Genomic DNA, 26,585 nt, shown 5'->3' on the forward strand with positions numbered 1-26,585 from the left:
AACAAAATGACAGGAATAATTCCTTACCTATCAATAATCAACCTGAATGTAAATGGACTGAATTTTCCAATTAAAAGATACAGAGTGGCTAAATGAAAAATAGCTGGTTGAAAGGAAATAAAACAAGACTCAATAATATGCTGCCTACAAAAAAACTCACTCCCCCACTAAAAGCACACACAGACTGACAGGATGGAAAATGATATTTATGCAAATGAAAACGTAAACAAGCAGGAATACTTGTATCTGACAAAGTATACTTTAAGAAAAAATTGTAAAAGGAGACAAAGGCGATCACTATATAATGATCAATATATCAATTTGACAAGAAAGATATAATGATTATAAATCTATAAGTACCTAATGTCAGAATACCCAACTTTATAAAACATTATTAGAAAGGGAGAGTCAGGCTCCAATAATAGTGGGGATTGTCATCACCATACTTTACCAGTGGACAGTTTATCCAGGAACCCTCCCCCCAAAAAAATCAACAAAGAAACATAATTGTTCTATAGATCAAGTAGACTTCAAAATTAGCAGGAAAAAAAATAAGTAGAAATGAACAAAATAGAGATTAAAAAATGTTAAAGATCAATGAAACAAAGAATTGGTTTATGAAGAGATAAATAAAATTAATAAACCTTTAGCTAGACTAACTAGAAGGGGAAGGGAAAATAATAAATTTAGAGCTGAAAAAAGAGTTATGCAACAGAAATACAAAGGATCACTAAGGATTATTATTGTCGTTGTGCTAACAAACTGGAAAAACTAGAAAAAAGGGATAAATTTCTGTTCATATATGACCTGCCAATATTGAACCATGAGAACATAAAACACCTGAATGGACAAATAACAAGTAGTAAGAGTGATTCAATAATAAAAATATCTCACATAAAAGAAAAGCCCAGAAACTCATTCTTTACTGCTGAGTTTTACCAAAATTTTAAAGAACTAATGCCAATTTTTCTCAAACTCTTCCAAAGAATTAAAATGGAGAGAACCTTCCAAATTCATTCCATGAGACCACTTTACCCTACCCTGTTATCAAATCCAGATGAACACAACTGAAAAAACAAAACAAAACTGTAGACAAATATCTCTGATGAAATAGATACAAAAGTCCGTAACCAAACACTAGCAAACTGAATTCAATAGCATATCAAAAAGACTATTCACAGACAGGCATGGTGGTTCAAGGCTATAATCCTGCAGTGTGGGAGGCTAAGGCAGGAAGACTGCAAGTTCAAGATCAGCCTCAGCAACTTAGGAAGGTCCTATGCAACTTAGCAAGACTATGTCTCAAATTAAAATATAAAAAAGAACTGGGGGAAAGTAGCTCAACTCCTAGATCTCCCCCCAAAATAAAATAAAACATCATTCACTTACCATGATCAGGTTGGTTTTATATCAGGGATGTAAGAATGGCTTGACATACACAATTAAAATATGTTACATCAACAGAAGGAAGGATAAAAATCACTATCATACGTCTTTAGAAATTTGTTGACGACTTTGAGATTTTCTATTTTATTGGAGTATAAGTTTTCAAAATAGTTTCTAATTATCTTCTGTATTTCAGTAGTATCCATTGTGATATTTCCTTTTCGATCATGAATTTTAGTAATTTGAGTTTTCTCTCTTTATTAGTGTGGCTAAGGGTTTATCAATTTTATTTTTTCAAAAAAACAACTTTTTGTTTTGTCAATAAATTCATCATATCAATAGACTTAACGACAAGAATCATATGATCGTCTCAATAGATGCAGAAAAAACATTTGACAAAACACATCACCCCTCATGTTCAAAACACTAGAAAAACTAGGGATAGTAGGAACACACCTAAACATTGTAAAAGCTATCTATGCTAAACCCAAGACCAATGTCATTCTAAATGGAGAAAAATGAAAAGCATTCCCCCTAAAAACTGAAACAAGACAAGGATGCCCTCTTTCACCACTTCTATTCAACATAGTCCTGGAAACTCTAGCCAAAGCAATTAGACAAAAGAAATTAAAGGTAACTGAATAGGAAAAGAAGAACTCAAACTATCACTATTTGTGGATAACATGATTATATACTTAGAATACTCAAAGAATTCCACTAGAATTCAGCAAAGTAGCAGGATATAAAATCAACACCCATAAATCATACATATCCTATACATCAGTGATGAATCCACTCAAAGAGAAATTAGGAAAACTACCCTATTCACAATAGACTCAAAAAATAAAATACTTGGGAATCAATCTAACAAAAGAGGTGGAAGTCCTCTACAATGAAAACTACCAAACAGTAAAGAAAGAAATTGAAGAAGACCTTAAAAGATGGAAAGATCTCTCATGCTTTCGGATAGGCAGAATCAATATTGTCAAATGGCCATATTAACAAAAGTGTTATACAGATTTAATTCAATTCCAATTAAAATACCTATGGCATTCTTCATAGAAATAGAAAAAGCAGTCATGAAATTCATTTGGAAAAATAAAAGACCCAGAATAGCCAAAGCAATCCTTAGTAAGAATTAAAGCAGGAGGTATCACAATACCAGAACTTAAATTATACTACAGAGCCATAGTAACAAAAATTGTATGGTATTGGCACCAATATATACCAATGGTACAAAATAGAAGATACAGAAACAAAACCACATAAATACAGTTATCTCATACTAGACAAAGGTGCCAAAAACATACATTGGAGAAAAGATAGCCTCTTCAACAAATGGTACTAGGAATTGGAAATCCAGATGTAACAATATGAAATTAAACCCCTATATCTCACCCTGCATAAAACCAACTCAAAGTGGATCAAAGATTTAGGCATTAGAACAGAGACCCTTCACCTAATAGAAGAAACAGTAGGCCAAAATCTTCACCATATCAGCCGAGGACCTGACTTCCTTAACAAGATTCCTAAAGTGCAAGAAGTAAAATCAAGAATCAATAAATGGGATGGATTTAAACTAAAAAGTTTCTTCTCAGTAAAGGAAACAAGAATGTGAAGAGAAGGGCTACAGAATGGGAGAAAATCTTTACCACATGCACCTCAGATAGAGCACTAATCTCCAGGATATATATAGAACTCAAAAAACTCACACCAACAAACCAAATAACCCAATCAATAAATGGGCAAAGAACTGAACAGGCACTTCACAGAAGAAGAAATACAATTGATCAATAAATATGTGAAAAAGTGTTCCACATCTCTAGCAATTAGAGAAATGCAAATCAAAACTACTCTAAGATTTCATCTCACTCTGGTCAGAATGGCAATTATCAAGAATATAAGCAATGATAAATGTTGGCAAGGATGTGGGGAAAAAGATACACTCAAACATTGCTGGTGGGACTGCAAATTGGGGCAACCATTATAGAAAGCAGTATGGAGATTCCTCAGAAAACTCAGAATGGAACTACCATTTGACCCAGCTATCCCACTTCTTGGTTTATACCCAAAGGACTTAAAATCAGCATACTATAGTGACACAGTCACATCAATATTTATAGCAGCTCAGTTCACAATATCTAAACTATGGCACCAACCTAGATGCCCTTCAACAGATTAATGGATAAAGAAAATGTGGTACATAAACACAGTGGAATACTACTCAGCCTTAAAGAAGAATGAAATTATGGCATTTGCAGGTAAATGGATGGAACTTAGAATATCATACTAAGCAAAATAAGTCAATTCCAAAAAACCAAAGGTGAATGTTTTCTCTGATATGTAGATGCTAATTCACAATGGCGGGGGGCAGCTAGGGAAAAACAGAGGTACTTTGGATTAGGCAGAAGGGAGGGGAGGGGGTCTGGGGTAGGAAGGATAGTAGAATGAATCAAACATTATTACCCTATGTGATATATGACTATACAACTGGTATAATACTACATCATGTACAACCAGAAGTTGTACTCCATTTATGTATTATGGGTCAAAATGCATTATACTGTCATGTATAACTAATATAGAACAAATAAAAATAAATAAATAAAATAAAAAAGAGATTCAGGCTCATGGAGCCTCTACCATCTTCAACACATGAATTCTAAGGCTTCCCTAAGAGCTGGCATCCAACCAGCAAACAGGGAGCGAGAGAAGATCATACATGGGAAATTCTTTTTTGGGCAGGGAGGGGGTTACTGGGATTGAACTCAGGGATACTTGACCACTGAGCCACATACCCAGCAATCCTATTATGAGTTTTTATTTAGAGACAGGGTCTCACTGAGTTGCTCAGCACCTCGCAATTGCTGAGGTTAGTTTTGAACTTGCGATCCTCCTGTCTCAGGGAAATTCTTAATGTAGACCAGGAAGTGGCACCAGTCATTTCCATAAACACCTCACTAATTTGAACTCAGTCATATGGTTGCTTCATAATCTACTATACAAATGGTATAGTACTGTCTATCATCCTGTATGAGAACCTAAAACTCCATAATAGCAGGGGTTTTATCTTCTTTTTCCCATAGTTATATTTTCTCAGTGCCTGCTATAAATAAACAATTTTTAACAAATATTTTTACACTGAAAAAAAAACACTATCATCTTAACAGATGCAGAAAAGGCATTTGATAAAATTCAGCATTTCTTCATGAAAAGTCTTGAACAAATTAGGTATAAAAGAATCATAACCTCAACACAACAAAGGTTATGCAGATATGATGAACCTACAGCCAGCATCGTACTGAATTGGGAAAAGCTGAAAGCATTTCCTCTAAGTACAGGAACAAGGCAAGGGGGTCCATTCTCACCACTCTTATTTAATATAGTACGAGAAATTTTAATCAGAGAAATTAGTCAAGAGAAAGAAATAATAGGTATACAAATAGGAAAGGGGAAGTCAAATTAACCCTGTTTATAGGATAGAAAAGTGCAAAGACTCCACCAAAAGGCTATTAAAACTGATAAATTCTATAAAGTGCCAGGATACAAGATCAACCAAGTCAGTAGCTTTCCTATATAAAATACCAAATTTGTTGAGAAATAATGAAAGCAACAAAATAAGTAAAATACCTAAGAATAAGTTTGACCAAGTCATTTTCACTTTCTACAGTGAAAATTACAGAATACCAGTGAAAGAAATTGAAGATGACACAAAAAGATGGAAAGAGCTCCCACATTCATGGATTGGAAGAATTAATGTTTTTAAAATATCTATTCAACCTGAAGAAATCTACAGATTCAATGCAATCCCCATCAAAATACCAACAAAACCAGAGGCATTACAACACCTGATTTAAAACACAGTACAGTGCTATGGTAATAAAAAACAACCTGGCATGGCCATGAAAACAGATACATACACCGATGGAACACAAGAGAGATTCTGAAAATAAACCCATGCATCTATAACCAAGTGATTCTTGACAAAGGTGCCAAAAATATACATTAAATATAGCATCTTCAATAAAATGGCATTGGGAAAACTGAATATTTACATGCAGAAGTCTGAAACTTGACCTTATCTCTCACCCTGTAAAATATTAACTCAAAATAGATTAAAAAAAAAAAAACTTGAGATAGAAACTCTGAAAGTACTAAAAGAAAATGTAGGGAAATAGTTCATGACATTGGTTCAGCTGATTATTTTCTGGAGAGGACCCCAAAGCACTGGAAACAAAAGCAAAATTTGACAGATGGGACTATATTAAACTCAAAAGCTTCTGCACAACAAAGACATCAATCACAGAGCAGAGACGACCTACAGAATGGGAGAAAATATTTGCCAACTATTTACCTGACAGAGGGTTAATATCCAGACTATCAAAAGAACTCAAAGAGTTTAAGAAAAACCTAAGTAATCCAACTTAAAAATGGGTAAATGATCTGAAGAGACACTTCTCAAAAGAAGAACTAGAAATGGCGAATATGAAAAAATGCTCAATAGCTTTAGCCATCAGGGAAATGCAAATCAAAACTACAATGAGATACCATCTCACTCCAGTTAGAAGAGTTATTGTTGAACATAAAATAAAAACAACAAATGCTGGGCATGGATATGGAGGAAAAGGAACTCTTATTCATTGTTAGAGGGCATATAAATTAGTAAGACTTTATGGAAAACAGTATAGTGATTGTTTAAAAACTAAAAATAGATCTACCATATGATCCAGCTAGCCTACTTTTGGGTATCTCAAGGAAATGAAATCAACATGCCAAAATACCTGACATCCACATTTACTGAGGCACTATTAACAAGAGCTAAGACAGGAAACTGGCCTAGTACCCATCATTCGATGAATGGATAAGGAAAATGTGGTATATGTGCACTGTGGAATATGATTCAGTCATTAGAATGAAATTCTGCCATTTGTAGCAAAATGGAAGGTACTGGAGGACAAAAAGTGAAATAAACCAGACACAGAAAGTAACTTGATAATAACAGTGGTTAATAAAGGTGGGTAAAGGCGTACGTATGTGGGGGGAAGATGGATAAAGAGAAGGTGGAATTGTTCAGTGCATGTAGTCACGCGCATGGAACCACACTGAACCCTGTGAATATGAACAATAGGTGTTAACCAAAAATAAAAAATAAAAAGATACAAAGCTGTACTTGAAGTTCATATCCCTAGTTTGACTTAAAAAAGCAAAGATTAAGAATTTTAAGGCAATGATAGCAAAGCATTCAACCAAGCAGAGGGGTGGTTCTGTATATGGCGCCCTGTGTAACTATCCAGATTTTGGGCCCAGAAAGCCACCCTGTTTGGGGACCCCAGGGCTATTTGAAGGTTTAAATAGAACCTGTGTACAGAGTGCGTGGCTGCCCCAGAGCCAGGCTTTGATGCTGGGCCTTGCTGTGGGAGGGTGGTTAGTTGTCAGTCTACTGCTTCAATTTACAATGGCTCTCTGCCTCAAAATTTCCAGCTGAATTCATAGTAAAAGTGGTTCTTGAAAAAAATCCCTGGTTATTTAAAAAAACCCACCCCACAGGACCCAAGATCCTACAGGCGCAGGAACTCAAGGATCCATACAACCAAACTCGACTGCAGAAGATAGAAACCTGTAGTCTCCCACCCAGAGAAGGAACAGCCAGGCTGGCTCTCATATGAGGACAACGCAAAGATGTTTACAGGGGAATTAGGGGGAGGGACAGTGAGCCAGCCCTCGGCTCGTCTGACACCATGGTACGTGCAGAGTCTGGGCAAACACCGCTGTGCCTCCTGGCTGCACGCCTCACTGTCCCCAGGTCCCACACCATATGCCTCTGCGCCACCTTCTCAGCAGGAGGACAGGGAGACAGAAGGGCCTGGCCCAAAGGAGAATGGTGGGCACACAGGGAGAGCGTGACAGAGGCCAAGGGGAGTAGAGGTGAGTGATGAAGCCACCCGAGAGACCAGAGCAACAGGATGGGCTGGTTATGTTTCTATAAACAAGGCTGTTCCCAGATTTGAGAGTTGGTCTTTGGATATTTTATACCAGGGCTTCTCAACTGCAGCACTATTAACATTTAGGGCGAGATAATTCTTCACTGTGGTGGCTATCCTGTGCACTGTAGATTTAGAAGCATCTGACCTCTAAACCCAAGTGCCAGTCACACCTACAGACAACGCCAAAGGTTCTCCAGGAGATGAAATCACCCCTGGCTGAGAACTGCTAGGCTATAGTACCTCATGGTACTTTGAGAAAGAAAAATGGTAATAAGTAAATAACCAGTAGGGAAGTATAACCTGGGCTCCCACCTCCCCCATGCCTCCCTGTCCACGCTCTGCCTCGGAGGGCGAGAGCTCTAAGATGAGACCTGACCACGGCACTCGCTTCCTAACCCTGTTCTACGCCCTCCTATCCTGACCTTTGGGGGTCAAGCTTGAATGCAGCAGGTTGACACCAAGGAACCAGTCATCCATTCCCCCTTCTGCACGGCTGTCACTTGGATCCACAGCAGGGCTCCGCCCTCCCATCACAGAATGCACCCTTCACTCATCTGACAGGTATTTCAGGGCTCCTGCCTGTGCCAAATTGCAAATGCTCTGGAGTTTCCAAGGACTGAGAGACCCTCACCCTGTGGAAACAGAAAAGGGCCATCGACATAGCACATCAGTTCTACTGTATGTTGAGGAGAAAAGTAGATCTGAGAAGGGATGAGCGTCCAGCAGGTGGAGGCAGAGGGGGCTGCGACTGCAGGAAGGTCATCAGGGAGGATTCACCAGAGTGCAGGCCTGAAGATGAGGAGGGAGGTTATCGTTCAGATTCTTGAGGACCGTGTTCCAGCAGAGGGAACAGCCTGGGAATGCAGAGAGGGGAAGGTGTGAACCAGCCTGGCCTGACAAGGAGGAACCAGTAGGAAGGTGGCCATGGTAAAAATTTGAGCTTTTTGAGGAAACAATGGGGAATCATCACAGCGTTTTGAGGACAGGAATAATGAGATCTGACTCGTGAAAACTCGGAACAATCCCTGTAGCTGCTTGTGCAGAGAACAATGGTCAAAGCAGCAACACAAATTATAAAGCTGTAATCAGCGTAGGAGATGATGGTGGTCCAGGCAGGGCCTGGGCAGGGGAGGTGGTGACAAGTCTGAGAAGGAAAATCTTCTGTCCTGGGGGGCTTCAGCCTCTAACTCCAGCATAGTGATCAACCTAATGCAGGATCTCTCTGGACCAGAGTTTATAGTTTTAGACAGAGCAACAATTCAATAAATATACATTTGTACTTAAAACAAACACTCCCCCCAAATAAAATGTAATAATCACTAAAGCGGGCTTTTTAGAACTGCCTACCCAGTTCCTAGGAACATATCTGGCATTTGGTTATGTTTAATATTTACCAAATGTATAGATAATACATCTTATGCTGTGTGACTAATTACTGTATTCCTTTAGACATACTCATTTATAACCATTAACTCAAAAATATTTTATCACCATAGAAGTAAGTCATTTTGGTTGACTTGCCTTAAGGATTATTTTTGGCTTCTCTTGCTATACTATAAATCATTTTAAGCTTCATTATTTTACCCACCTGAGCCATTAGCTTCTAAAATGATCAGATTCAAAATGCACCATTAGTAAGCTTGGTGAGATATGAGCAAGAGCCCTAGGTTTATACTTAGCTTGATGCTAATGACCCTAAGCTTCTTTCTACTCATCTATAAGATAAGAGTTCTCCCTGACATCCAGTGTCTCTTCCAGCTTAGAAATTCCAGAATTTGATATTCACTGAAACATGTATTGGCAGTCCATCATCCTAGACATCTGAAATCCTTTGGTACCAGGTGCTCTAGAATTTAGAAAAGTTTGGACTTTGGAATAATATGTGTCCACTGGGATCTGCGACACTACCTTGAATCTAACACTTCTGTAGTGAAACCTATGAATATTCACATGTGTAAGACACCAAACAGCCTTATAACAGTTCAGGTTGGGTTTTACTGACAAATTTTTATTTGTCAGCAAAATTTTTGTCAGAAAAATTTGTCAGAAAAATTTTTATTCTAAACTATTTCACTTTCAGAATTGCAGATAAAGGATCCTCAGTGCCACAGTTTGGATATGGAATGTCCCCCAAAGGCTCATGTATTGAAAGCTTGGTTCCCAGTGGTGGCACTATTTGGAAGTGGTAGAAATTTTTGGAGGTGGAGCCTAGTTGGAAGAAGTGGGCCACCGAGGGTGTGCCCTGGAAGCATGTATCTTGTCCCTGGCTCCTTCCCCTCTTTGCATCCAGTTTCCATGGAGTGAGCAGTTTTCCTCCTCCATGCCCTCTCTGCCATGATGTTCTGCCATGATGTTTGCCATGATGCCAAAAATAATGGCATCGAGTGATCATGGAATGAAACCTCTGTAACTAATCCAAAATAAATCTTTCCCTCTTTTTAAATCATCTTTCTCAAGTATTTTGTCAGTGACAGAAAGCTAACACACTGCATGAATTAGGCTGTTGATTTATATCATGTATAACTGGCACTAGAAAAAATTTGAACACTCAGCAAAACTCTAGTAATTCACAAATGATGTTCAAATCACTGTTGTAACTAAAACCACTACAATTCCCTTGATTGAGAAATGGTTGTCCTGATTATGTGAAGGCCATTTTCTTTGACTAAGCTGTGGAGTGGGGAGGAAGGAACCACAAGAATCAATCCTGGCCTTACTGATTCTTGTTGATGTGAGTGTGACCATCTCTAAGTTGATTCACACTCAATCTGAAGTAGGGTTGATTGTTTTTACTGGAAGTCAAATGTCTTAATCTGACTTGACTACAAAGATGTAAGAGAATTAATAGTACCTCTTTACAATGAAGCCATATCATCTTTTCCTAAGCTTAGTATTTATCACAGTTCATTTAAAAATCATTCTTTCAATGTCTACAATGCTTGTTAGAAAATGCAAAGGTATGCAAACCTTGTATTAAAAATACTTGGAAATTGCCAGATTAATTTTATAGATCTACAGGAGGAGCAACAGAAGTCTTTACAGGTAACACACTGTGCTTATCATAAATACACTTGGATTTCTAAATGTTGATAAGTTCAGCTTCTCAATTTTACTTTTTTTTTTAATTTAACAAACACAGATAATTAGTACCATGTCATAAGTATTGAGATATGACCATAATTCTGATGCTAAATTTGTTTAGAAAGTCATTTGGGCAAATTGAGAAATCACTATATCTCCATAGAAATGAAATTAAGAGTCACTGTTACACAAACAGCAAAAATACGGAAGAAAGCTCATGCATATGGAGAAGTTCTTATAAAACCATCCATACATATAGATTCATGTCCAAACTAAGAGCATGGACGTTCTAACATTGCCTTGCCTGGATTTGCTCCCTTCAAATGTATTTCATTTCCACTTTTAAAACAAAACGTAGATAGAACAGAGGGTCAAGGTTTCTTTCAGGGTGTGATGAAGTTCTAAAACATCTTCTGTCCACTCTGTCTTCTTTCTGTTCTGTCCTTTCTGCACCCTCTTTCCTTCCCTCTTCTTTAACCTCACACTCACTAAAAGGAGTGTGCTTAAGGGGTCAAGGCCCTGGCTGGGCCAGAACACTGTTCACCTGTTCATTACTTCTCATCTCCTCCTCAGATCCTGCGTGTTTTCAGTCTTACACCTGCGTTGGGACTCCTGCCTCACTGTGGTCTAGAGGGCCTGCCCTTGTCACAGGGTTGCCTAGACAGCTGGTTCAGCTATCACAACAGGAGGCCTATTCAGAGACTCTCTGGGAGTTTCAGCTATGCAAAAGCAGCTTCCAAATACAACGACCTCTTTGCCTTCTTCAGTGTGAGGATGGCACCAAGCCCTGGCTCAAGACCTGCACAGCAGGTTTCCTGACACAGCCCAGGTCATGAAGGCTGGAGAACTTCCTGAGTTGGGGGTGACAGGTGGGTCGGATTTGGGAGCCTCTTGTTCTTTTCACTCTAGATGTGTATGGTTCTTCCAGTGAGAACTGGAACGGACACCAGCATCTATTATGAAGCTCAAAGTCCACAGTAGACTTGTGCAATGGAGCTCCCTAAGTAGGTCATCCCAGGCACCATGCTGGGGGTGTGATTTTAAATGGGTGCTATATGGATAAAATTTATTTCAATAGTTAAAACTTAAATGACTTTAAAAAAAAGTACATTAAGTCCATGTTTCATAGATGCTATTACCATAATTACCATAAGAAGTTTTATTTAAAAAGGCATTAACATCAGTTTAAAGTAAGATATTAAGTAGACACGAGTATTGGCTAGGAGCAGCAATTTTAAAAATTAAGAAGATGACTGGACACTCAGTGATCTGTGAGTTCTGAGCAGTCCCCACTCCGAATGTCCTGGGAGTTCCTTCCCACTCCCCACCCCACTTATGACTCCCTTCCGCTTGAACAGGAACATAATCTACACCTTTAAAAGAAAAGTCCATTTTTCCTCCTGAAACATAGGCTATTGTCCCATTAGCCATCCATCTAAACAGGCCTGAAAGTCCCTCCCCAATACACCTCAAGCCCAGGTACCACAGGCCTCATCTCACAGGATGCAGGCTTATTTCAGGTTCCATCTGTCCACCATGCACCACCCAGATCTGCTTTGATACTGCCAAGGCAGGTGTGTGGGAATCTGCTGAGATGGATACAAGATAAAGATATCCCTGACTGTCCTCCTTGGACTTGGGAAACAGGAGTTGGCCATGGGATCGACTAGGTGTGATTGATACAAACCCCTCAGTACATAGTTGCTCATTTAGAACCAGTTCCTAAACTGGCCTTGGAGAGACTGGGTCAAGGACTCCTTATCAGGTTAAAAAACTAAATAGTAGGGTGCGTTAATAATGGCTTCTGTACTGATCTCCATGCTCTAAATTTTACACTTTAATTACAAGGCACATTTTTTGAAAGAAGTAAATGAAGTGACTGCCAAAAGGAAGTCATCATTTCAAGTCAATATTCTCCCAGCATTTAGCCAGTTTATGGTTAATAATCCCATCTAGCAAGTTAATTCATCAGTTATCTAAGTATATGTTTTGGTCTTAGTTTATACCTTGAAGGATATGTCAAGAAGGTTCAAGGTCAAATATTTTAACTGCTTTACTTTTTTCTTTTTTATATTGCTGTTACAGGGACTTGCTTGCTCATATCTATTTGAAATATTTTTCTTGTAACTGAATCATGCTCTGGGCCCTTTGTCCAATCTCTCTTTGTCCACACACTGAAGTAAACATCAAATTCTACAACTTCCTAGGAACCCCCTGTGCCTTGTATGCAGAGGTATATACAGACCAGGATTCTCAGCTTCTCTAAGAAGGAAACAGTTCCATCTCTACAAAAGTTGACTGTCAAGACACTTTTTTTCATGTAATGGTTATATAAAGAAGCGGGCCTCCGGGTACAAACAGGAAGTGCAATGTCCAGCTCACTTTCCAGTTGCTCAATTTTTAAGAAAGCTTGATTGAAAATCTTATTTAAGGAGAATGGCCTGAGGGATGTGCAGTCTCTTCTTTCTTCTCTCAGTCCTCTGAAATCTACCCCAGGCAGTAGACAGTGGGGCACATGGCAAGACGTGGCCTACAGAACATGTGAGGCAGCACTACCATCAGCCCACGTAGATGGACTCGTGATAAACGACCATGAGGAGTAACTCCACTGAGGCCGTCTGGGACTGTGGACCTCCATGTCAAGGGTCCTTACTAAGAAGACTCTCAGGAAATTTCTCTCTGATCTCAGACTGGAAATGACCCCGAGGCTTGGACAATGCTAAAGTTTTCATCTTGTGGACCCTAGGACTCCTGGTACTGAGCACTCCTCACTCAGCACTGGCTACAGGAGCCTTGGGTCAGGTCTGGGGACCATCGGTACTTAGAATATTGACATATTGCTATGTCTGCATTTTAGCTTTCTGATTTGCATTTTCTACTTTACTATCTCTGAGCTTCAAATTCTTTATCTATGAAAAGGTAATAGGCATACCCTGAAAGTGTAAAAACATGTATGAACTGCTTTGTATTCTACACACATACACACTATATGCTGGAATTACAGCCAACCCTTACTGAGTGCTGACTAAACACCATGATTTATCCTCAGCACCGTGCAAGTGTATTTAATTCTCATGGAACTCTGAGTTCACTGCTAATATTACACCCATTTATGAGGAAACACAGGCCCAAAGATGTTAAGAAATTTGACCAAGGTCTCAAATCTAGAGTTAAAACTTGGACTCTAACCCAAGCCCCCTGACTCTGAGCTCATGTTCTCAACCTTTACTATGATGCTATTAGTTTAAAGCTATTTTTTAAGAATAATTTCTTTGTCCCATTTTTCCTATCATTTGTTTCTGTTTTCAGAGGCTGAGCACAGTCACCTCTAGGGTAACCAACTTTCCAGAACTTCTTAGTTTTATCACTGAAAACTACCTCCTGGAAAATAACTCAGCAAATTTACCATAATGTTGTTTATCTTTGTTGCAGGGTCATTGCTGGTATACACAGATATCTTTGTGCCACTTAGGAAAAAGGATGTCCATTAATTTTTGACATATTGCAGATCTTATTTGATATATTTACATAAACTTCCTTAAATCCTTTATAGAATAAGGTGAGGTACAGAGAAATATGGGACTTCACATTATATTTAACACCTCTTATACAGAAATACAGAACTCTGCATTGTGTTTAACACTGAGCCACAGATAACCATTAACACGTATATTACCTTTATATCCTTGTTCTGTCTCCCTGAGATCAATTTTGGTTATTGGTTTGAAATCAGTATCCCATAATCGTATACACCCATCTCGCCCACCAGTGGCAAAGCCTTCTTCGCAAGCATACATGCTAAATATTCCAGCCTGTTGATTAATAGATAATGCTGCAGTCATTACAGTTGTCACAGTTGCATCTTGATTTGAAAACACAACAAAGTAAAACAAAATAAAATAGCTTGTTTTCTACTGAAATCCTTACAATAGACCAAGTAGCCATGTGTAATATTCTTCATCTCAGCTTAAAAAAAAAAAAAAAAACCACTAGAAAACAATCTTCAGAGCAGTGGTGCATGCCTGTAATCCCAGCTACTCAGGAGGCTGAGGTCAGAGGATCACAGTTTGAAGCCAGCCTGAGCAACCTAATGGGGCCCTGTCACAAAATAAGAAGGGTTAGGGAAGTAGCTCACTGCTTGCCCAGCATGTGTGAAGCCCTGGGTTCAATCTCCAGTACTGCAATGATTATAATTATAACCACTGCCCAAAGTAGTTCTAGTGCTCCTTAACCATTTCTAAACTGACCATAGATTATAATTTTTAAAAAGCAACCTTTCAGGAACACAATGGATCTCTCTACATTTTAGGAGCCTGTGACACTGATGTGGAGGTGACACCCCAGCACCTCAACAGAGTGAGGAAGCTCTAGTTCTCCAACTAGCATAAAAGCAAGAGCTGTCTTTGGCCTTCCTAGTCCAACTGTGGGCCACAGAACAGCAGCAGCATCTCAGACCCACTGAGATGGAATTAAGTTATTATGAAATATTTTTTTCTCTTAGATGAACAAAATATGTAGGGAAATCTTCATGGATTTAGAAGTGTTCAACAGAGTTAGCTGACTCTAAAGCAAAGGAGGGGGAATGCAGGGATTTGTGATCTTAACTGATTAAGTCATTCCCAAATTTCCATATGGTAATACTCACACTGTGTGCGCCTTGAATGGTACGGACTAAGTTGAGCCCTTTCCAGACATAGATGTCACCGTTTAAAGCACCAGAGTAGGTGACGTCTTCTTTGGCACATGCAAGGCAAAGGATGGTCTGAAGATCCCCCGTTTTGCCAAATATTCCTCTTTTTGCAGTTAGGGCATTTCCACATAGTGTCCAAAACTAGAAAGTAAGATAAAATAAGTGGATCTAAAAATAGAGAGCTCTGATGCATTGCATTACTGGTATTTTATGTTTTAGTGCATATTACATAATTTACAATATCTGCATTAGGCACAAATTGTTTCATAGTGACAGCAAAGAAAACATTTCAGCCTACCTCTAGGACAATGAGAAAACCTTGTAATGATATTTTTAAGACTCTCAAAGTTCCAAAATTTCAAAACTTTGCATAATATTTAATGGCAATATGATAGAAAATGCCAATGTTCTTAAACTTGGAATAAAGTAGATCAGTCTCTTAAAATCAGTATATTGTAGTGATGTGACCATATGAATGTTCACAGTAGCTAAATTCACAATAACTAAGTTATGGAACCAACCTAGGTACCACTCAACAGATGAATGGATAAAGAAAATGTGGTACACATACACAAGGACTATTACTCAGTCATAAAGAAGAATGGAATTATGGCATTTGCCAGTAAATGAATGGCACTAGAAACTATCATGCTAAGAGAAATAAGCCAGTCCCAAAAAACCAAAAGGCCGAATGTTCTGATATGTAGATGCTAACTCAAAATAAGTGGGGAGTGGGGGAAAAAGAACAGAATTTCACAGGATTAGACAAAGCAGAATGAAGGGAAGGGAGGGGGAATGGAAATAGGAAAGATAGAATGAATTGGACATAACTTTCCTATGTTCTTAAATGAACACACAATGATTGTAACGCCACATCATGTACAACCACAAGAATGGGAAGTGATATTCTATGTATATATGACATGTCAAAATACATTCTATTATTATGTATAACTAAAAAGAATTTAAATTTTTTAAAAGGTAGATGAATCATGTTTTTAACTTTTTGTCAAATGATAAAACTAGTTGTTGTGATTTAGGTAGGTGTCTGCCAAAAGCTTATATGTGAGACAATGTAAAAACGTTCAGAGGTGAAATGATTAGATTATGAGGGCCATAACCTAATTAGTGGATTAATCCACTGTTTTGGATTAACTGGGTGGTACTGCAGGCAGGTTGGGTCTAGAGGTAGGTCGGTCACTGGGGGTGTACCTTTTCTGTTTATACTTTGTTCTGGGTGAGTAGAGGTCTCTCTGCTTCCAGGTTGCCATGTCCTGGGCTGCTTTCCCCTCCCATGGCTTTCCACCATGATGTTCTGCCTCACCTCAGGCCCAGAGCAATGAAGTCAACCAATCATGGACTAAACCTCTGAAACTGTGAACCTACAAACTTTTCCTCCTCTTAAGTTGTTGTCAGGTCTTTTGGTCACAGCAAGAAAAAAGCTGACTATGATACTAGTATACTTTTATTGAAGAGAGGTTTAGAAATACAAATAAATATAAAAAGGAAAATTATTTATAACTTCCTGTTAGCATACTGATATATTGCCTAGGCATTTTTTTTAATTTTTGTATACAAATGGGATGCATGTTGTTTCTCTATTTGTACATGGAGTCAAGGCATACCATTTGTGTAATCATAAATTTACATAGGGCAATAATGTTTGATTCATTATTTTTTTCCCTTCCCCCCCACCCCTCCCACCCCTCTTTTCCCTCTATACAGTCCTTCTTTCCTCCATTCTTACCACCTTCCTTATCCCTAACCCTAAACCTAACCCTAACCCTAACCCTAACGCTAACCCCTCCCACCCCCCATTATATGTGGCATTTTTAATGTGTATATATATATATATATATATATATATATATATATATATTTAGAAATAATTGCTTTCTAACTAAAAGCTTTATAACTCAACACGGCAGAAATATTCCATAGAAATATGTTTCTAAATATGAGTGATATTTCCATATAGTCAAACAATTGAATAGGTTTTTCCATTTTAGTTGCACAGTTCAAGGGAAGACCGTTAGCATAAAGTCTGAGCTACTTTATGGATGGCAGTTGGAACATTCATAATTATATAGAAATCCCACATTTTCTTTGGTATAGTTTCTAATGTATGAACTGGTATAATTTCACTGCCATTTATATAGCACCTCACAGTTTATGAAGTTTCTCTACATGCTATTTGATCTCCCAAATAACAAAAATGTTTCATAATAACTTAGTATGCTTGTGAATTGGCCAAAGACTGATTCTATTAACATCCCCATTTGGAAGTGAGGGAAAGGAGGCAAAGGCACAGGTTAAATGGGGGTCATACATTAGAAACCAATGAAATCTTGATCTTTACTTTGAGATCTTTAAGTCTAATGAAGATACATATTTTTTAAATGAATGAGAATTTTAAGACAGCATATTCAGACTATACACAAGCAACAAGGAAACTCAAAGCTAGAGGAACCCGAGTTATATTGGATGGAATAACAAGGATAGGATTTAGCTCAGTGGTGAGGAAGAAATTCCATCGGCTCAGGAGAACAGGATGAGACAACTCCAGGTGGCAGCAATGTGTGAGGAAGGGGAAAACAATTCAAGGACAACCCTAATACTTTGTGCCTGCAGGAGAGGAAAAAGGTGGTCCTCTCAAGGTAGCTGGGTTCAGGGGGAGGCAGTTCTGGGACACCTGCACCAGCAGTAGCAGGGTGGGGACCGTGGCAGCCCTGGGGGCAGCGGGAAGAGAAGCGTGCAGCTCTGTGAAGTGACACAGGATGCTCCTCTAGGTGGTGTTTTTGTAAAAGGGTGACGGTATAAGCTAAGGAAAACATTTAAGTTTATATATATATAATTATATGTATATTATATCTATGTATATAATTATTTATAGGCAGACACAATACCTTTATTTTATTTTTATGTGGTGCTGAGGATCGAACCCAGGGTCGCACACATGCTGGGCAAGTGCTCCACCACTGGGCCACAACCTCAGCCCAACATTTAAGTTTTAACTCTGAACTTGTACAAACTATTAGACACAAATAATTACTGGTTGTACAAATATGACAAAGAACTTGCTGTTATGGAGATGCTCAAGGCAGGTGATCCTTCCTCATGTCTCCTCATGAATGAGGATTAAACAGAGTATTCTGTCCTTGGACTTAAGATGTGCATTGCCAGTCTCAATTATTATTTGGTGGACAACCACACACACACACACACACACACAAAAGGCCAATATCCTCAGATGTGATCAAATAAAGGTTTTCTGAATAAAACAATCACCCAGTTTGTATAATGACATGAAACATTCTAAATAAATCAAATGATTCTCTTAAAAAGGCATATATAGATATGATGCCAGAATAAGATTTTCTGCAAAGAATGGAAAATACCTGAGATATCATCTCTTCTCAAGACCATTTTCTGTTTGGAAAACAGTCGCATGTCAGGGTAGTGCTGGCATCATTAAATCCACATCAAATGGAGAGACACTGTTTATCTTCTCCAATCTCCATTCACAAATTGCAATGCAAATTTTGTTAGAACTGGCAGGTGCCTCGGAGTTCATCTGGCCCTAGGTAGTCCCCCAGGCTTCCTGGGTCTCTAACTAGAGATTGGAGAAGGCTCAGCAGTATTCACAAACCTGTAGGCTCATTTGCTGTAAAACCAATGAAGCAGATGATGCTCAACTGTTACTGTTTTGCAAGCATTTGTTTCAGATAATTGTTATTTGCCTGTTTGCCAAACACAGAACTTACAAAACCAGAAAGGATTTTACCCTAGCTACAAAAACATCACATAAAAATATTTTCTTGAAACGCAAAGATTTTGTACCCAACTTGTGACTGGAATCATTCATTCCATGTTAACACAGGTTGAGGGGAGAGAAAATGTGGGGGAATTCTGCGACCTAATACAGAATATAGGTAGTAAAGGTAACTTATTAAAGATGCTCCTTTTTGCTTAGGAAAAAAAAAATGCTTACATCTGCTACAATAATTAAACAGGATAAGCAGCTCTTACTTAGTATTTCAAATAAAGTTCCAGAGTTTTATCTGTCTCTGCTTTTAGAACTAAGAGAGTTAACCAAGGATGGAAAGAAATAGGGAGGAATCTGGAGAATTCTTTCAATTAAACAGCTCATCTAGTTAGAACCCAATAAATGTTATGATTTGGAGAAAAGTTAAGCCAAGATAGACCATTAAAGAGAAAATTGCTCAGTAAAAAGAACTCTACACAGGGAGCCAGAGAATGTGTTTAAATCTCTCTGCCACCATTTCTGTGATCCTAGGAAATGGGGAAAAATTAACATTGTCGTGCCCCTACTGTACCAAATACTTTTTAATGCAACTCAAGAATTCAGGAGGTAGCAAACCCCATACTGGGGGGTGGGGAGAAAAGAAAGTCAGTGGAGATTAAATAGTTTGTCCAGGGTCAAGAAAGAGGAGACAGACTCAGGATTCAAAGTCAAGTACCCCTGGGTCTCAGCTTCCTGTGGAGTGTGCAGGTTGGATGGTGGCTCCCAGGTTTCCAGGAAACCACCAGAGCCTAATGGAAATCAGATCATGACCTCTTGTTTCTTTACTTATGGCTGAAAAACAACTCAGTGCTTCTTCCTATCTTAGGCTGATCAGAAACTCATGCTGCAGATTCACATCTTTGATTAATAAAAGGTTGCTAAGGGAACTATTCTTTAATGACTATTTTGTGCCAAAAATCTTTCAAAATAATGGTTCTTTTGGAAAGCAAATTACATAAAGAAGTTCTTCAATCATGCAACCATTGGTAATCTTGGCAACACATCACCAGCCAAGGTCCTTCCCAGCTCCCCAGTCCCATGACTCCATTGGTGACCAAAGCCTCCCTAACTCCTGACTTACAGGGAAACCCTCCCCTGGGGTTCTATTGCCTCCAATTCTGTACTACTGAAGCCAGAATTAAGGACAGGTAGTTAGTGTAGAAATAGGAAATCGGGTCAATTCGAGGAAATGAAGCCATGAAGTCATCTGCCTCTGGAAGTTGGAGACTGCCCCTGGAAGAATGGAATGTCAAGGATCTCCAGAGCCCATTGATTACCAAATTTACCTGCCTTTATCAAGGACTGCAAGCATGGAGCTGCTAATTAATGCCCCCTGGGCCCTTCCCTGCCTGAATCACCTTGGACCTCCCCCTGCCCACGGCTTCTCACTTAATGCAAAACCAGGCCTAGTCATGTAGGCAGGAAGGAGAGAGAGATAAGGGGGGAGAGAACTGGAGAACAAAAGAGACTTTAACCTATAAAAGATGTAGGGTGCGCTCACTTCTTGGGACTTTTAGAACATCAGCCATGGCCCCCTTCTTCCTGCCGGGAGAAGTCTGTATTATTCCCTTTAAATAAACCTGCTTAATATGCTTGCCATGGCGTGCTTCTCTAGTGTTCAATCTTCAACATTAGAAGGAGTAGAACTCGTTACCGGTAAACGGCGGTATCACTACCAAACTCTGCTGCCTACCACGGCTCCACTTAAGTGACAGCAACTCCAGAAATAACATGCCTCATACCACACGGGATCTCCTTTATACCCAGAGAGGGGTTTGGTTTTGCCTTTCTTACAGGATGTTCGGTTCCAACATTTTAACCTCTAAACTTAAGGTAATTGAAAACAGGGTCTGTTTGCTCCTTCACATAGTTCAAACTCAGCAAGTATTTATTAAATGTCATGAGATTTTTGGTCTTTGGGTGTACTGTACCAAACGTAGGGGAAGGAGCTTCCAATTGCCACTAAAGCAAAAAATGCATGCCAGCAGACATCTTCTCAAGTTGAGGATGAGGTCTCTGCACAAGGACTATAAAATGTTTACGAAGCCTTAAGGTCTTGGTTGAACACCTTATACCTTTGAGTAATAGAACCTCTAGATTTAACAGTTTTAAAATTTTTTTTCATGATTTTTCAATCTCAGAAGTAATACCTGATATCTCAAGAAAACTTTAATATAAAATAGAAAAGGGAAAAGTTGGCTGGGCATAGTGGCACATGCCAGTAATCCCAGAGGCTCAGGAGGCTGAGGCAGGAGGTTCACAAGTTCAAAGCCAGCCTCAGTAATTTAACAAGACCCAGTCTCAAAATAAAAAAAAAAAAAAAAAAAAAAAAATAGGGCTGGGGATATAGCTCAGTGGGTAGAGTGCTTGACTCACAAGCACAAGGCCCTGGGTTCAAATCTCCAGCACTGCAAAATAAATAAATAAAAATAAAAAATAAAAAGGCTGGAAAAGTGCCTCAGTGGTTGAGCACCCCTGGCACCAAAAAAAAAAAAGCCAGGGAGGGGGGAGTAGAGTTTTAAATCCTCCATTAACTCACTACTCAGAGATAACTGTTTAACATTTGGGAATATCTTTCCAGTGTATTGTCTACACACACAAAATATACATATATTTTTTTTTTAAAAATCGAAACCAGTAACAGATTGGAATTTTGCACTTAAAATATATCTTGAATATTCCCAATATCAGTAAGTAACCTCTAACACACAGCTTATGATGATTATGCTGTTTCATAATGTGAGTGTACTATATTTTATTTAACCACCCAGGGCAGTTGGGTTGGTCTCTGAAAGTAGAGTATGTTGATGGCATTAATTTTGCTAGCTGTATAACAGAAAGAAGCAAGCATGGGCCTTGCAGGAGGCAGGTTCAGCCTGCAGTCTACCGAGCAAAGCAGGGGGCATTTAAAAACCAATGGCCTGGGCTGGGGATGTAGCTCAGTGGTATAGTAAGTTGCATGCACAAGGCCCTAGGTTTGATCCCCAGTGCTGCAAAAATTTTTAAAAACCAATGACTCAGGGGCTGGGGTTGTGGCTCAGTGGTAGAGTGCTTGCCTAGCACATGTGAGGCACTGGGTTCGATCCTCAGCACCACATAAAATACATACAATAAAAGTTAAAAAAGGTTAAGAAAAAAAAAACCAACAATGACTCAGGTAGGAATGTATCATATCCCTATGTTCAACACCTCTCTTCTAAGAGAACATGCCAATGTGTCAAAAAAGGTTTCACATGCAATATTGATAAATATTCATTATAATATAAAAGCTTAATTCATAACGTTAAAAGCACAACTAATTTAAAACACACAATCCTAGAAATATCAGAAGTATTCAGCTGAGTATTTAATTAACAAAGTTTCCTTCTCAGCGGCCTGCTGAGTGCTTCACTTGATAGTCATTACTTTGTATTTCTGAAAAAGCCCTATCAGCTGCTGCTGGCTAGGTTCAGGATCAGAGGGACAGGTCATCAGGGCTTCATATTTAAAGGAAAAAAAAAGTAAACTCAAGCAGCCTCTCAACTCCCAATTTTATTGACACCGAAAATTCTTTTCATACAAGGTACAAAAAAATTGTTTAATATACTTTACCTTTATATGTTTTACTCCACAGCTAACCACTCTGTTTGGCTGATATGGATCCCAGGAAATATCAAAAATCTGTCAAAAAAAAATGTTGATCATTTTATGTGTTTCCACCTTCTTCCAGCGACCAGATCAATTGCTAAGTCCCTACCCTAAAACACTTAGAATACAAAGTAACCTCCACAGAATGAAAAAGTAGGATTCGGCTCTTGGAACAGTAAGGGACAGCTAACTCTTCACTGCCTCATGTCTACTTACCTTTGGCCTGACTAGAGAGGTAATTAACCCCAGCACTAAGAATTAGTATCATATTTTATTTTTGTCCATCTGGGGTAAACAAATTCTGATGATTTAATTTTTTAATCAGTTTTCCTAGCACTATTTGCAGTGCTGATAAAACACTTTGGAGCTGACTTTTCAATAAAAATTAAAAGAATTATAAAATGCTTCCTTTTAGCTAGGAAAATTTTTGTCAACCACAATTTAATGTGGCCAACAGCTTCTAATCATCACAGAATGTGAGACAAAGTTAGTTATCTGACACTAATTAGCCCACCTAAAATAGTCCTTTAAACCCTCATTTTAATTTGACCCAAAATACATTTCCAATTCTCCAAGGAACTGAAAACATGTGAGCTTATCCTATCCTATTTGTCATTCGGTAAAAGCTACCAGAGAGTCTGTAGGGAGCTCCATTTTCATTTTGGAGACAGGGAAGAGAATATTGCCAACACTGTAAGTCAGAGTCCCTATCCTGATTGTTTAAAATGTGTATTTCCAGGATCCATTCAAGACACTCTCAGGTAGTGGTTCTGGAATAGAATCCAGGAACCTGAATTTTTGAACAGTCTCCAGGAGATTCTGATGCAGGTGGTCCACAGACCACATTCTGTGAAGTACTCAGAAGGGGAAGAACCAACTCTCAGGGACAAAGTCTAGACTAGCAAAGGAACCTAGGCCACTAGCTTCTAATCACCAGAAAGGAGCAATTATGGGCTCTAGAAAGCACACTAAAGAAAAAGGACTTGGTCCAAGTATTCATTTTAGCTATTTGAGCTCAATCTCCACATCTCTAAACTTAAATTCCTCTTCTCTAAAATAGATAATTCCACCTCAGTCTGGTTATAAGATCAGTTAAGATAAATGAAATCACTTTGCAGGTTATAAAGCACTATATACAAATGTAATGGATTAAGTATTTTAGCAACTAAAATAATCTTGAAGTTAATCATAAGCAACCAATAATTCATACTGGCACCAATAATAAAGGCATCAGGAATAAGGAACAAAACTATGTGATACAGGGCCTAGGACAGTGTATATTATTTCATTAAAGCAGTCTGGACTCATTTCTCACTAGACTAACATCACACTTTTTACAATTTACCCCTAATTGGAAGGTATTACAGAGCAAAAGGAGACAGTCATTGAGATCAGATAAGCAGGTCACATGACATTCAGTAGTGCTAAAAGAAGCAGCTTAGAGAAATTATATTTAACTGAAGACTTTGCAAACTGGGCAGCTCTCAGAACCAGTATAGATTCAGGAGCTCCTCCTTGCAACAGTCAGGCAGGATATATAAGTCAGGTACAAACAGTGAAGATAGTGCTAGAGCTTAGCATTTGCCTTATTTAGGAATGGACTGATCAGTTGGCAGCCTGCAATTCGCTGAAGCTCAGCTCCTATGGTTGGCTGAGCCTCAGCTATACATTACAAAAGTATACTTCCAAGTTAGGCTTTTGGCTTGTTTACCTTCCAAGATAGATTGGTAGGGACTTAAGGCAGGTTCAGGCCACGTTTAGTTTAACAGGAATTTAACAACACACCAAAAGCACTTTATATACAAGCAAAGGTATAGAAACTTTGTATACAAAGGTCTACACATTAGGCTCTTTTTCTAAGGAGATTTTAATGACTATAAGCATTTATAATATTTTTTCTAAGGTGATAGTCCTAAAAGTCTGACATATAGTATATTGTCAGACTAATACAGTATATTAGATCAGACTATATAAAATGATTCAGAATTAGTAGTAGTAATTGCAGAATTACTTAGATATTACATGGAGTTTGTTTTCAGCAGAGCTGGTTAGGGCAGCCCAATCCTGTGTACTGGGTCTCAAGTCCCCTTTTGGGAATCACTGGCTGTTCATGTATTAATCCAGTCCAACACAACTTACAGTAAGATATGTATAACAGGATCACAGTAGGAGCAGGAAAAGTTACAACCAAAACTTTAAGAACTGCAATATTTCAACCTAAATATTTCATTAAGAATTAAGTTAATATCTATAAAATTCAGATCCCTGGGGCCAGGGGTGTGTAATTTAGTGAGACAGTGCTTGCTTAGCATGCACAAAGCCCTGGGTTCAAACCCCAGCACTGAAAGAAAAAAAAAAAAAAATTCAGATCCCTGAGAGTAAAGTCCTATTGTTACTATGCTGTGAAATCTCCTTAGGGGATTCTACATGCAGCTAGGGTTGATCCACTGGATCAAAGGGGCACTAGTCCTTTTCCAACACTTAAATTATATGCTTGTCACTGCTAGGTTTTGTGAAGTCTTGTTCCCAGAGAGGAATTTGCAATAGCTGTGAGGTCCCTTCATACTATGCATCTCTACAGATGAATATAACATTTTTATAAGAATTTTTCAGAGTTAAAGCCATGCAAGAGATAATGAACTTAATGTTTAATTATGACCTCATTCTATATAGAGAGATAATTATATTGTACAGTAACACAAAACAACTAGAAATTCAAGGTAAGATATTCATGCAAGTTCATTCTTCTTTTAAATGAGAAAGCAAGACAAAAAAGGAGTCAAATTCTTCAATTATGCAAGACACTAGAGAAATCAAATTCTGACCACTTATGTGCATATAGCTGTTCCAGTCCCTACTCTGCCAGCTGTTATTACATGGAATTATCATTTCTCATCACACTGACTTCAATATGAATGGTAAGCAGGCCACAATCTTCATTCAACATTCTCAAATATAACAATCACAGAATTATCATTACATTCATTTGCAATTAAAATGCATACTCTTATAATCATGAATATTTCTAGCAATTATTTCCATGTCTAAATGAATACATCTAAACTACACATATAATTTAAAATTCAATTCTATTTTGATTTTAGGAAGAAGTCAAATGCCAGCATCAACGGTTTGCTTTTCCTGTGAAAAACAGTAGCAATTCAAAGTATGTGATCACTAGAAGCAATGATGCTAACACAGCTATAAATCATTAGTAAAAGAAAGAGTACATTTATAAATTGACTTTGTTCAGGAAAAAAACCTACATGTAACACATTTATTTTTAGAAATACACAAATCTGAGGAGCAGTATCACAATTACACTACAGTTATGAAAACCACACTGTTTGATTCAAAAAAGGTCTTACCCGGTCCGAATGGCCAGTGGCTGAAGCCAGAAGTTTTCCCTTCCTCCAATCCCAAATGCAGACAGTGTTTTTGGCATCCAGTCCCACAGAGGCTAAACGCTAAGAAAAAGAATAATTTAATATCTGAAAGTGATGCGAAGACTTCCTATTATTCATACTTACTTTCAACAGTGATTACTTCCTGTGGATGAGGCATTGAATTTCTTACCAACTGATTTCTTGAAATCCATCCTAAACACAGAACTAAAGGTTTTACAATAGATGACTTCCATTAGCAGGTACCAAAATGTTAAAGAACTAAAAGCCACTGCTCGTGAGTCCTTTTTAAACATAAGAAAAACAGGTTCAAACTCTCATGAGGTCCTGACATATCAGCAGAAGTAACAGGATCAGAACTTGAAGGCAGGGGTTAAAATTAAAATTTTTAGTTTGAAATCAATGTCAGATTTAGGTAACCTCAGAGATTTTAAAACATGTCCTTAAGAAAGGTCTTTGCTGTAATTTTTTATCAAGGATTTCAGCAATGGAAATAAGACATGGTTGTATTTTTTTTATCTATATAAGAAAATTAGAATGGGTGAATTCCACTCCATTTTTTTTAATAGTTAAAAAAAAAGGCAGCTAAACATGGGCAAGGTAAAATT

At 38.2% G+C, this 26,585-nt stretch overlaps 1 protein-coding gene across 7 annotated transcripts in view; it reads right to left on the minus strand.

The window, feature by feature from the left end:
* The window catches only part of Eml6 (EMAP like 6), a 262,976-nt gene that overhangs the window by 127,562 nt on the left and 108,829 nt on the right, over positions 1–26,585 (minus strand). For all 7 annotated transcript variants that reach the window (XR_007104749.1, XR_007104750.1, XR_007104751.1 and 4 more), the window contains exons 4-7: positions 25,942–26,040; positions 22,538–22,606; positions 15,097–15,282; positions 14,128–14,263 (exon numbers count right to left, since the gene is read on the minus strand). Coding sequence is in view for 4 of the 7 variants with exons in the window: in XM_047523319.1 (XP_047379275.1) it covers positions 14,128–14,263; positions 15,097–15,282; positions 22,538–22,606; positions 25,942–26,040 (490 nt within the window). In the remaining 3 variants the exon portion in view is untranslated. The remainder of the gene's footprint in view (positions 1–14,127; positions 14,264–15,096; positions 15,283–22,537; positions 22,607–25,941; positions 26,041–26,585) is intronic.

This window comes from Sciurus carolinensis, chromosome 13 (assembly GCF_902686445.1).
Source record: "Sciurus carolinensis chromosome 13, mSciCar1.2, whole genome shotgun sequence".
Lineage (NCBI taxonomy): Eukaryota > Metazoa > Chordata > Mammalia > Rodentia > Sciuridae > Sciurus > Sciurus carolinensis.